Genomic DNA, 12811 nt, shown 5'->3' with positions numbered 1-12811 from the left:
TGTGTTGATTGGTTTTAACCTTGTTATCCAATTAAGAAATGATTTTGTTTGTCCAAGAACCATGTAATTTGTTGCAACAATCAGAATCATATATATACAGGTGAGCCTCTAGTGATTGCCTAAAACAGAAATATTTAATTTAAAATATATATTTAATATTTTGATATATAAAAATTCCGTTTTGAAATAATCAAGACGCCTTATTCTATCAAAACAGACAAAGGAAACACTTTAAAACATCATGTTTTATTTCCAAGTATCATTTAAAATGTTTTTCAATAAATTACACCTTTAGTCATTTTATTTTTGAAAATTTGTAGTTAAGTCATCTAACTTGAAATTTTTATCACCAAAATTCAATTCAAATTCTTGGGCAGTTAAATTTATTTAGATGCTAATAGCTTTGATAATTGAATTTATTTATCCTAAGAATATAGTTATATATGATTTTAATTTTGAAAAAACAATATAAAATCTGAAATTTTTATGTAAGTGTTATCTTATCATATTTTAATATAAAATTATAAAAATCATATGAATAACAGAGACCAAATATTAATACAATAAGTTTTGAAAACCAAAAATAAATTTTTAAAGTTTGGTATCTAAAATAAAACTTCTCAAAGAATCTAGTGGTCAAAACTATAATTTATATTCTTCTAATTTCAAACTTATATGGTAGAAAATGTGGCATGCCATTCAATTATTAATCTCTAAATATGTATTATTTTATAATTTATTCCTACCATACAGTAAACTTCAAATATTTCATAAGCAACCTAATAAGTAACTTACAAAATTATTGCAACTATGAATAAATAATACTTTTTTTATAATACAAAATTGTATTTATATTTTAAAATCTATAATATAATATTTAATAAGTTATTTCATCAAGTAAATGTTTAAATTTTAACTTATATGCTTCTAAATGTTGAAACTTTTGTTAAATAAACTTGTTAGTGAAATTTTGTGTAATAAGTTACAATTATTATATCAGATTAATTATAAAATATTATAATTTTATATTTTAAATAATTCATGTGTAATAAAACTATATTAATGTCTAGTCATATGAAGCTTTAATTTTGTTCATTATATTTTGAATTTTCATAATAATGTTTGAATTATATTTTATAAAAGTTATGGAATTAGTTTAAAAGGAAATTCCAGTAGAGCAGAATATTTTTTTTTACCTATTAGTGCTAAAAATATAATGATAAATCTTTTTAGTGCTTCTAATTTCATTTCAAACTCTGAATCATCACAGTTGTAGGTAGCATCGCTTATGACTTTTACATCCACGTTGAGGTTAATTTCGGTAAACTTAAAATTTGTGGTGGTCTGTAGCAATGCTTCGATATAAATGTAGTGGTGGTGGTCAAATTTTACATAAGAATTTTCATTAAAGATATTAATTTAAAGATAATTGTTCTATTACACTTTTGTATTATTTTTTAACAATATTTAAAATTTTAATATATTTTACTTTATAAATTTATTTAAGACATAATGTCAATTTAGCTCTCAATGTGTTAAACTAGTTTTATTTGATATACAAATAAAAATATATATTTTTTTTTTTTGGAACAAAGAAATTGTAAAGTTCAAAACATAAAAATCATTTCAAAACTTCCAAACATCTTGTAACGGTTTATTTTTAGTTTGCTTCTTTGTATCTTTTTGAGAGGGTTTGTGTCTTAAAGTTTGGTAGAAGTGAGTTTGTAAGGTTAAACATTATCCTCAAAGGTTGCCGAATTAGTGAATTTGGGAAAATCCTTAATAGTGGAAAGCTAAGGTAGTGGAGTAGGCAATTGGGGCCAAACCACTCTAAATTCTTGTGCCAAATTTTTCTATCCTTATTCTCTAGCATCCACAATTTTTTTTTAAAAAAAAACAACCAATTCACCCCCTCTTGGCAATTTTGGTTTGATTATTTGAGTTAATAGTTGGTATCGAAGTTAGTCTCTATTTGTCAATTTTACAACCAAGAGAAGATCCTTGAGGTAGCTCAACTTTCAACCAATCAATCCACAAGAGATGATGTCTACATCCAGTTCAGTTTTTCTTGGAGAATCTCAATCTATCTCCAAGCCTTCTAACCTCAACGGTACTAACTATTCTTATTGGAAGACAAGAATGATGTTTTTCATACAAGCGAATGATTTTGTTGTATGGGACATCATTATGGACGATCCCTCCGTGCCTCTCAAGCAAAGAAAGAGAGCTCCTTATTCCAAAGAGCAAGAAAGAATGAAATGAGGAAGATAGAAGGAGTATTCAGTTGAATGCCAAGCTATGCACACCTCATTTTGTGCACTTAGCCCAGAAGAATATAATAGAGTATCATTTTGTTGCAATGCCAAGGAGATATGGGATAAGCTTAAAGTCACACATGAAGGTACTAGCCAAGTAAAGAAATCTAAAATTGGAATTCTTACTTTAAATCATGAAACCTTCAAAATGAAGACCAAGGAAGATATCAAGGCGATGTCCGATTGATTTAATATCATTTTTCATATTTAGTACATTACCAAATCATAAACCAATTATTACATTATATAACCATTTGCCAATCCATGTAACCAACTATCATGAGAATGAACCCTTTTATATATGTCCAGTTTTCACCCGATAAACTACAGTGAAATAACATTGGATACGCAGGAATAATGCTCACATGAGATGTGAAATGGACCTACTCACACAATTTGTAGGTCGGGATGATAGTCTACACGATGCTGCTCGTACTAGTTATGAAGAATCCATAACAAATGCAGGATCTTAGCCATCGGTAGGTCACCCATGACCAACACCCAAAACGATAATAGCCCCAATGACATGTCATTTGTACTCTAGGCATTCACTAAGTTCATACAAACCTTGTTTCATAGATATACCATAAAATTACTTATACATTACCATCTCACATGAGTTCAACCATATAACTTTCCGTTTTCAAATACATACCCCAAATATGATATTAATACATTTTAATCCATCCAAAGCTTTAATATTACTACACAAATAAATTCAATCATGCACATACGTAAATGCATTATATCACAAAAGTAACAATTTAGTTATTTTATACACAATACAAACTTACCTAACCGAAACGACAATAAACACAACACCAATGACTATTCCGCTATATTTTCTTTTCCACGATTATTGTCCAGTTGATTTGTTTCTTGATCTAAATAATGATTAAATTCAAACTATCAATATATAACACTTTATAATACTTATTAGATGCATATGAACCCTTTTAATTTTATTTTACAAATTTATCCTAAACTTTTATCTTTATGCAATTTAGTCCCTAAAACCAAAATTTACATATTTTCACAATTAAGCCTCATACTTTTGAGTCGATTCATATACCATCCCTCAACAGCTCTACTTCAACTAAATTCATATAAAATTTCATGCTAAATTCAATATTTTAACATTTTAGTCCCTAAACTAAAACTATTCAAATTCATTTAACATAAAAACATTTAAAAATATCAACGGTAACTTTTCAAACTCTTAATAGTTTCACAATATAACTTTTCAAACATCAACTCTTAATAGTTTCACAAAGTACCAACATCATGTTGTGATTTATGTAAATAGGATGTAATTGTAGAGTTATTACGAAGGGCATCTCTAATCATATGAGATAAGGCACCTATGGCAAAAACATTTGCATTGAAACAGTAACATTTATTGGTATTATTCCGTTGATTTATTTATTTTTATTCAATTATTTACTCTAAATTTAAATATTTTAGTGTATATAAAATTGATTTTGATTATACTAACATTATTTTGTTATTGTTGTAGAAAATCTAATTTAAGAATCCGTTATCATTTAAAATTAAAATAACTTATTAAAATCCAACCCGAATCTAACTCGATCCATGAATACTTCTAGTTGTGATACGTGTCCCAGGCTTCAGTTTGAGTTTCATTGGAAAGGGTATGAAGACGCAAAGTCAAATGGGCTGGCTTTTAAGTAAGAAGATTTGGACGTAAATAGGATGGAGTCCTTGGACTTTGTTCCTTCAAATCTAAACAACTTTGGGCCCAACTGCGTTTCAAAAACAATATCTCACACCACGAGTTACTGTGTAAAACGAAAAAAGAAAAAGGGAATGGGAACGATAACAGCGCCATGGAAGCAACTTCTTCTCAACGCTTTGGAATCTAATTCCCATCTCAAGCACTCTTCCTACTTTCAACTCGTTAGCGGCCTTTCTCCTTTTTCACTCTTCCCTTTTTTCTTATTTCTTTTTTTGTTGACTTCTTGTTGCTACTTCCTACTGTGATAGGCTACGGTGGGATGCAACGGAAGACCCTCCAATCGCACCTTGGTTTTTAGGTACATTTCTGTGTAAAATGCTTCTCAAATTCCAAATTTCATTTGTTTGGTATTCAATGTGATTCGATTGAATTTACAGAGGATTTCAAGAGAGCAGCGACAAGTTCCATATCAACACCGATAACAGGACTCACAAGGTTCTTTAATTCACTTCCCCTCTTTCCGGATTCTTTCAATTCTGAAACGGGTACAATATTATTTGTTAATTTCGCAGATAGAAGAGCTAAAGCATTGCCCTTTTGCTGAGGTATTTTCTTTTTTGAGGGTATAATATACCCATTATTTTCAATAACCTGTATTTTACTTAGGGTTTAATGTAAATCCTTTTTTATTTCTCCTTTGCATTGCAGATATGTTGGTACTTTACTGATTCATGGGAGCAGTTTCGAATCAGTGGAAGAGTTGATGTTATTGATGGATCCAATCCTGACACCTTCGAACTCCAGGTTAGGCAACAATCCACCAATATTTGACTCCATTATTATATGAACTTATATTGCTAATATTATGACTCAGGACTAGTTTTAAGTACTTTTTGAAAAGAGTTTTTAATCTATGTAGAGTTATATATTCGTGTATACAATAAAATATAAGTTAATTTAAATAATATTTAAATTCACTAATCTTATGATATATGAAATATCAATTTTATTTAGCAATTAATAATAATTTAGTAGATTAAAAGGATTAAGCATATTGTAACTTAGTTGATTATGGAAAAAAGAAATTGTGAAATAAATTAGGCTTTAAAGAATCATTTGTGCCTTAAGTTCAGATCCCATTATGTGTTCTAGATTTATTGAGCTATATAAAACAACAAAATGGCAAACATCCTTCTAATATAATATTTATTACTTCGTAAAAAAGATAACTTTTTAGTCATTTCCCAACTGGGTTAGTGTTTCGTTAACTCGTGAAACCTACTCCGTTAAGCACTTAATACATGCATGCATACTACAGCAAAGGGAGAAATCTTGGTTTGCTAGCTCTGTTAAATCAAGGCTACAATACTTAGGACCTAATCCTGGTCTGCCCCGCATAAGTGAGCACCAAAGTGAGGAGGAAGTTCGTTTAGATCCTTCAATTGGCCCGGTTGCTGCTTTTTGTCTGCTGGTTCTTGATCCTGATCAGGTTACCCCTCCTCCAAACTTACAGTTTCTATGTGTCACATCCACTTCTTCATTTTGATTACTTCTATTTAAGAATTATATCATAATTTGCAGGTTGATTATTTGAATTTGAAGAGTACTGAGAGAGTTAAGTTTATATCTACACTTGATATGAATGGAGTGAAAAACTGGACATCAGAGAGAATCAACCCTTGATTTTGTTTTCAGTTTCTAAAGCATGAGGTGGACACACAATGGCATACCTGGTATGTATATGGTTGATGTGGAATAACATGTTCTAATCTTTTATACATCAATTTTCGCTGGTAGTATGTATGTATTTTAGATTCCATAAATAAATATAGTTTCTTTTTGATCATGTAATAAGGCGCATGACTACAATTGACTCTTTATTGTTTGTTGTGTTGTTTATTTTAGATTCAATAACAAATTTCAGACCATGCACGCATTGCACCAACCTTAGGGACCACTTCACTTCCTCCTCCGACTCACACACTGTCAAATGCTTCCTCTACGCTCTCCAATTACCCAACTGACTCCTCCCCCCCCCCCCCTCTTCTTTCACTGTGCTATGGCATTGCCAGCTTCATTTCCCTTTTCCTAAACCAGCTAAACAGTAAACGTCAAAAACTACTTCTTGCATTGGATGGGACACACAGCAATATTTTTCATTAATCATTTTTATTTTACGTATTAGCTGGTATCACGAGTTAACAATATCGACTCACTTGAGCAAATGTTAAAAAAAATAAAAAATTTAGGCTTAAGAAGGGGTAAATAAGCCTTGAGTTTTTGAAAAAAAATCAATTAAACCTCTCCAAAAAAAAGCATTGAAGCACTTGAATTCCCAAATTGCATTAATTAAAATTCTTGATCGATATTTTTTGTCTTTGACCATTATGGCACTAATGTGGTGATTAATGGTTATTAAGTCAGCTATTTGACATTTTAATGCAAAAATATAAAAATGGATAAATGGTGTAGGAATTGAATGGTTGAATTATCAATTCAACAATGGATATATAAAATTATTCATAAAAATTCAAAGAAAATTACAAAATGAAGAAACACAAATTCTAGAATTTGGATAATAAATATGATCCAAAATCATAAAATAAAAAATAAAACCCAAACTAAATATTAAAACTGGTTTATTCAAATTTAATCAAATTTTTTGTTTGTTTTGGTTCTATTTTTTATTGGTTACGCTTTCACTCTATTTTCAATAATGACATTGATTCAGATGAATAATTAATTTAATGGATTAATCTAAATGGATTCTAAATAGATTAATTTGCATAAATTTTAAAATATAAGAAATCATGGAAATTTGTCAGACGAAGAGAAAAAAAGTCATGGACAGAGTACAAGTAGAGGTGCTCATGGCCGGGCGGCCCGGCCCGGCCCGACGGCCCGGCCGAAATATGGGAGGGTTTGGGTAAAAATATAGGCCCGAAATATGGGCTTCGGCAAAAAAACGAGGCTCGATTAAAAAAAGGGCCGGGCCTCGGGTAAAACTTTTTTGGCCCGGGCCCGGCCCGAATATAATAAATATTTTTATTATTTTTTATTTTTTAATTTTAAAATACTTTTAAAATACTTTTTTAAAATTTCTAAAATTTTAAAATTTTTTTAAAATACTTTTTTAATTTTTTTTAATTTTAAATTACTTTTTTTAATTTTTGTTTTAATTTTAAAATAAAATTTTGGTATTTATTTAAAAACAGGCCGGGCCGGGCCGGGCCCGGGCTTATGAATTTTTTCCCGGGCCGGGCCTGGGCAAAATTCTAGGTCCATATTTCGGGCCGGGCCGAAATTTTTTATGGGTCCGGCCCATGAGCACCTCTAAGTACAAGTCACATTGTATGTACAAATACAATTTTTTAAAATTATATAATTACTTTAATTTAGATTTAAATTCTTTTATTATTATAATATTCCATATATTTCAATAATCTAAATTTAATGATGATGACCTAAAAAAAGCTAATTTAGAGAAAATGAAGGGGAATTAAGAAGTGGTCTTGGTATTTAGATAAAATCAACTAGATTGCTGAGGAAATAGTTCATTGCTTCAACATGAATCCATCATGATCCCGTAACTTGTCGATGTCAAGCTACGGAACACGTACGTTTGTGAGTGAGAGATAATGTCAGCGGCCTCTCTGCTTCTAAATCATGTGGTTATCGTTCACAAATTTCAAGCAGGGTTTTCGCTTCTGCTACGCTCATTTTGAGTCACCTTCTGTTCAGCCTTCCTTCTTGTTTTCTCTCCAATGATAACAATAACCCCAAAACCCTTTCGTTGCTTTCCATGGACCTACAAGTTGGCACACGAGATTCCTGTAATAAAAAACAAACAGGCTGGCATCAAGCTAACCCCCCTATCAGTAGAACAACACTTGGCCTGGAACAAATATCTAGAAATTCTTTCATAAAAAAAGATGCCACTGTAACCAAATACCGCAATTTGAATGCAAGAATATGGGCTATCAGATACTTTGCGGAGCTTCCTAGGACAGTCACAACCTCCAAGTCTTACTCCAGTAAACATGCATGTAACTTACAGCTGCAGGGGATAAATTTTTGTAACCAACCTCTGTAACTCCTACGCAGGTCTAATATTTATTTAATTGATAAAGATATCACAGAAAGCAAGGAGAATCGACACTTGCTTTTCATTTCTATTCCTCTGGCAAGGCAGAAGAGAGGGAAAAATAATAATGGGAACAGGATGTGTGGGACTTCCCGTGAGGAAACGAGGCAAAGTTGAGTTTCCAAGAAGTAGGATCCTAAAGGAGAAGCGAGCAAAGCTGTACATTATCAAGCGTTGTGTGTTGATGCTGCTTTGTTGGCGAGACCCCAAGGATAAATAATACCTTTTTTTTCTATAATTCACCTCACTTTTATCTAATCAATTAGACATAGATGAGTAAGGACAGTGTATAATGTCAAACTCAAAGCATTCTCAACTTAGCCTTTCTTTTGTAGCTGTAGTATCGAAATGCTTTCTCTGCATAATTTTATATTTTTCAGACATCAGAATCAGAAAGATTTACAATTCCATCCTGAGGCCTTTGTTTGAGCTAAAAATCTCACAAGCAAAGTTTTTTAATGGAAGGACTGTGGTCGCCATTTTCTTGAACCAGTTCCTAGTAATTTCCGACACATGCATTAGTTTTTTTTTTTTTCGCTTTTTTGGCGTTTGTGTGAGGGAGACCTCATTGGTTCAGCGGCAGGGACATATCATATGGATGCAATTTTTGACACCTAATATTCGACCATAAAGAATATGTAATGCATGGAAACTAAATTCTACCGTATTATAACTGAGTCCAGCATTAATAAACTCGTAGGACATCGTAGCAGTTAATTGCTTTTGGATAAAATAGGAAAGAACTGCTTATCCAGAAAAAAAAAATGCTCCTACAGGATAGACGATGAACAATGAATTGCAATCCATGACAATAGAATGCCAACAATGAAAAGTGGAAAGAACGCTTTCACCACTGTATCTCAGCCTTCAGTCAGTTCAAGTTTTTGGAAAAAACTGTGTTAAAATCGAAGGGGCATAGGCCGCATCTAGTGTAGTGGTATCATAGTACCCTCCCACGGTACTGACCGGGGTTCGATTCCCCGGATGCGCATTAGATTTTATATTAGTCTTTTTTGCTCATTCAGGCGACGTTTGAGCGTTTGGTATGGGTGATAATTGGCATTCAATTTCAACTGTCACACTGCATTTTCAATCCATTAATAATTATATTTAAGGGCATCAATGATCAAACAAACAGCAGAGGAGAGGAAATTTATTTGATTTGATGAGAAAGCTGTCCAGACAATCTTGGATTTTTCAGATTTAAGTAAATGTGAATATCATCATATGCAGCTTTCTTACAGAAAAAGTGAAAGAGAAGGCAAGTGACAATATTTGACAGCAAACAATGTGGCGCAACAAGCAGGGACCTTCCATCCTACTCTGACCCCTCACCAAACACTACCAAGCCAAGGAGCAACAGCCACTGGCTGTGAAATGAAAGCCAAACCCCCTTTTTCATTATTTCTTTCTTACAAATCAAGTAAAGAGCACTCTTCACACACTCATGAAAGCCGCTGAAGCAGGAATAATCTCTTGTTGAATGGGACGGATTTCGTACCTCTTTTCCATCTAAATTTCTTTTTTTTTATTAAATTAAAAAAGCGCCTAAATTCTTTGATCATGAAGCGTTTCCTCCAAGCAACCCTCCACCACCACCACCCCTATCGCTATCACCATTAATCATTTCCTTCACCTTCCCTTCCCCTCTTTTTATATTCTACGTACCGCTTCTTTCAAACCAAGAGTAAGTTTTCCGGTTGCTAAAGAAAAGAATATCTTGGCCAATGCCGGGTCTGTTTTCCGTTAAAACTCCATCCAATGCGACGCCATTGCGGGTTCTCATAGCCGCAACTGAAAATGGCGCCGGCGGAACCAGGCGACCCCCATCTCCGTCCCCTTCGGTTTCACGTACCAAGCCAACGAAAAAGACCCCAGATAAATCGGGCATCGATGAATCCTCTCTCGAAAATCCGGATCTGGGTCCTTTCCTCCTCAAGCTCGCCCGAGACACTATCGCTTTCGGTGATAACCCGAATAAGGCATTGGATTACGCCATCCGAGCCTCGAAATCCTTCGAGAGGTGTTCGGGTCCAGGTCTGGAGCTGGCTATGAGCTTTCACGTCCTGGCGGCCATATATAGTAGCTTGGGGAGGTTTGAGGAAGCGGTTCCGGTTTTGGAGCGGTCCATTGATGTGACGGATGATGCACTGGCCAAATTTTCTGGGTGTATGCAGTTAGGGGACACGTATTCAATGATGGGTCGACTGGACCGGTCCATTAGGTGCTACGAGTCCGGATTGAGGATCCAGATTGAAGCTCTTGGGGATTCGGATCCTAGAGTTGCTGAGACTTGCAGGTAACTGATCCCACTCCTCCCTTGTTTACTAATTTACCGTTTTCTTGGTGTCTTGGGACCTAGGTCACTGCATTATGCATGCTTGTCTTTGGTTTGGAGGTTGAAAGTGGGATGATTTCGAAGTAATATAATAATTTCTGTAATTGGATAATATTTTATACATTACTAATTACCAATCATTTGTGTAATTGGGTAAAATTTTATCGAATTATTAAAATTGTAATAATTAATTTAATTGTATAATGTTTTGTGTAATTGCAAAATTACATTAAATAATATTTTGTAGGATTAATATTTATCAAAATTTATTTAAAAAATTCATCTGAATATGTGTTTATAGATTAAATCGGATTAATAATATATACTTTTTCTAAATCTGATTTAAAATGTCTGAATACCAAAAATAATCATTTTACTAGCCTTATTAATGGACCGTTTGTGTATCTTGCTCCGTACCTGTAGGTTTAGACATTGTCTCTGTCATACCTAAAGATGGTGTTAAAAGTAAGTAGCATAGGTGCACATTATGAAGTGACTGAAAATGGCAGGTATTTAGCTGAGGCCCATGTTCAAGCTATGCAACTTGACGAGGCCGAAAATCTCTGCAAGAGGACCCTTGAAATCCACAAGGAGCACAGTGCACCAGCATCCCCTGAAGAAGCAGCTGACCGCAGGCTTATGGCTCTTGTTTGTGAAGCCAAGGGAGACTATGAATCTGCCCTCGAACACCTCGTCCTCTCCAGCATGTCAATGATTGCTAATGGTCAAGAAAATGAAGTGGCTGCCATTGATGTTAGTATTGGCAACATCTATTTGTCCCTTGGCAGATTCGACGAGGCAATCTTCGCCTACCAGAAGGCACTTACGGTATTTAAATCCACGAAAGGGGAAAGCCACCCTTCTGTGGCATTGGTCTTTATTCGGCTTGCTGATCTTTACCACAAGACAGGCAAGCTAAGGGAATCCAAATCCTACTGTGAGAATGCCTTGAGGATATATGCAAAGCCTGTCCCTGGAACTACATCGGAGGAGATTGCTAGTGGATTGACTGAAGTGTCAGCCATCTATGAATCTTTGGATGAGATTGAAGAGGCTTTGAGGCTCCTTGAGAAAGCAGTGAAGTTACTGGAGGACACTCCTGGCAACCGAAGCACGATTGCAGGAATTGAAGCACAGATGGGCGTGATGTTCTACATGGTTGGGAGGTATGGGGATGCTCGAATCTCTTTCGAAAATGCCGTGGCAAAGCTCCGTGCTAGTGGGGAGAGTAAATCAGCCTTCTTTGGAATCGTATTGAACCAGATGGGACTGGCAAGTGTGCAACTTTACAGAATAGACGAGGCCATCGAGTTATTTGAAGAGGCAAGAAAGATATTGGAACAGGAATGCGGCCCATGTCACTTAGAGACTCTTGGAGTTTATAGCAACCTTGCTGCCACCTATGATGCCATTGGAAGGTAAGCATTATTCCGCATTCTTTCCCTGTTCTTGTTCAAGTCATTGTGGGTATCTGTATTTATTATCGCGCTGTATATGCTTTGAAAATCTGGTTACATAAGCAGATTATTGGGACCTCTGTGTTTGATATTTCCGAATAGATGACGTCTATGTGGCTGCTACATTGAACATGGAGTTTTATTTGTTGAACGCAGGGTGGAAGATGCAATTGAGATATTGGAATACATCCTTAAAATGAGAGAAGAAAAGCTGGGAACAGCAAATCCGGATGTAGATGACGAAAAGAAAAGGCTAGCAGAGCTGCTGAAAGAAGCAGGAAGGACGCGGAACAGAAAAGGAAAATCACTTGAAAAACTACTTGATGCCAGAAGTGCCAAGAAGGAGAGTGCAAAGAGGTGGTCAACTTTTGGTTTTAGAACTTGATTGAACCAAGCAAGCAAGCATTGCACCTCTACTTATGTTATATTAAATACTGGAACAAATATATATTTTCCCCTTTCAATTTAGTGGACCCTTAATTTCATATATATATATTCTTTTTCCTGTTTAAGTTTTGATAGTTGAATCAAACATGGATAGGAATTGGATGGATAAGTTGTAATTTCCAGTTGATAGTTTTATTGAGCAGGATGAGTGGATTACCTCGACCAAGATTCTTGCCATCCAAAGAAACGTTATGCGCCGTGGGAGTGGGAGTTTGTGTTTCAAAACTATGGTTATTAAAATTTTAAATATAATTCATAAATTATATTTAAATAATTTAATATAATGATAAACCATGAGTTATAATAAATTACTTTATTAAAATATCGTAATATTAATAAAATTTAATATTTTTTTATTTAAAATAATCGTTTTATTTTCTAAAAACCCTTTTAACAGAAATATTAAACACTAAT

The 12811-nt window shown here is 34.0% G+C and overlaps 2 protein-coding genes and 1 non-coding gene across 3 annotated transcripts; all 3 read left to right on the top strand.

Moving 5' to 3' along the window:
- The first annotated feature begins 4080 nt into the window (after window positions 1-4080).
- On the top strand, window positions 4081-5956 carry LOC105795816 (pyridoxine/pyridoxamine 5'-phosphate oxidase 2). Its single transcript, XM_012625475.2, has 7 exons — window positions 4081-4232; window positions 4320-4369; window positions 4449-4506; window positions 4584-4616; window positions 4720-4815; window positions 5330-5500; window positions 5593-5956. Exons 1-7 carry the CDS (start codon window positions 4143-4145, stop codon window positions 5692-5694), a joined length of 600 nt encoding a protein of 199 aa, XP_012480929.1. The 5' UTR covers window positions 4081-4142; the 3' UTR covers window positions 5695-5956.
- Window positions 5957-9074: 3118 nt separating this feature from the next.
- TRNAG-CCC (transfer RNA glycine (anticodon CCC)) lies at window positions 9075-9146 on the top strand. Its single transcript has one exon. It is a non-coding gene; the product is annotated as a tRNA-Gly (tRNA).
- A 238-nt stretch (window positions 9147-9384) lies between these two features.
- On the top strand, window positions 9385-12506 carry LOC105795807 (protein KINESIN LIGHT CHAIN-RELATED 1). The gene is made up of 3 exons (XM_012625468.2): window positions 9385-10454; window positions 11003-11911; window positions 12107-12506. The coding sequence occupies exons 1-3, from the start codon at window positions 9883-9885 to the stop codon at window positions 12333-12335; spliced, it is 1710 nt and encodes a 569-aa protein (XP_012480922.1). The 5' UTR covers window positions 9385-9882; the 3' UTR covers window positions 12336-12506.
- Window positions 12507-12811: the final 305 nt, after the last annotated feature.

This window comes from Gossypium raimondii, chromosome 7, assembly GCF_025698545.1.
Source record: "Gossypium raimondii isolate GPD5lz chromosome 7, ASM2569854v1, whole genome shotgun sequence".
Lineage (NCBI taxonomy): Eukaryota > Viridiplantae > Streptophyta > Magnoliopsida > Malvales > Malvaceae > Gossypium > Gossypium raimondii.
The sequence above is the reverse complement of the archived record's forward strand: the minus strand, read 5'-3'. Positions and strand labels throughout refer to the sequence as shown.

What these genes read in the sequence shown, in the direction of transcription:
- LOC105795816 (XM_012625475.2), top strand. Translation starts at nt 4,143, where the DNA reads ATGGGAACGATAACAGCGCCATGGAAGCAACTTCTTCTCAACGCTTTG. An exon ending in AGCATTGCCCTTTTGCTGAG is followed by an intron (nt 4,617 to 4,719) that starts GTATTTTCTTTT and finishes TTTGCATTGCAG; the next exon opens with ATATGTTGGTACTTTACTGA. An exon ending in CTGACACCTTCGAACTCCAG is followed by an intron (nt 4,816 to 5,329) that starts GTTAGGCAACAA and finishes TGCATACTACAG; the next exon opens with CAAAGGGAGAAATCTTGGTT.
- LOC105795807 (XM_012625468.2), top strand. Translation starts at nt 9,883, where the DNA reads ATGCCGGGTCTGTTTTCCGTTAAAACTCCATCCAATGCGACGCCATTG. An exon ending in AGAGTTGCTGAGACTTGCAG is followed by an intron (nt 10,455 to 11,002) that starts GTAACTGATCCC and finishes TGAAAATGGCAG; the next exon opens with GTATTTAGCTGAGGCCCATG. An exon ending in ACCTATGATGCCATTGGAAG is followed by an intron (nt 11,912 to 12,106) that starts GTAAGCATTATT and finishes TGTTGAACGCAG; the next exon opens with GGTGGAAGATGCAATTGAGA.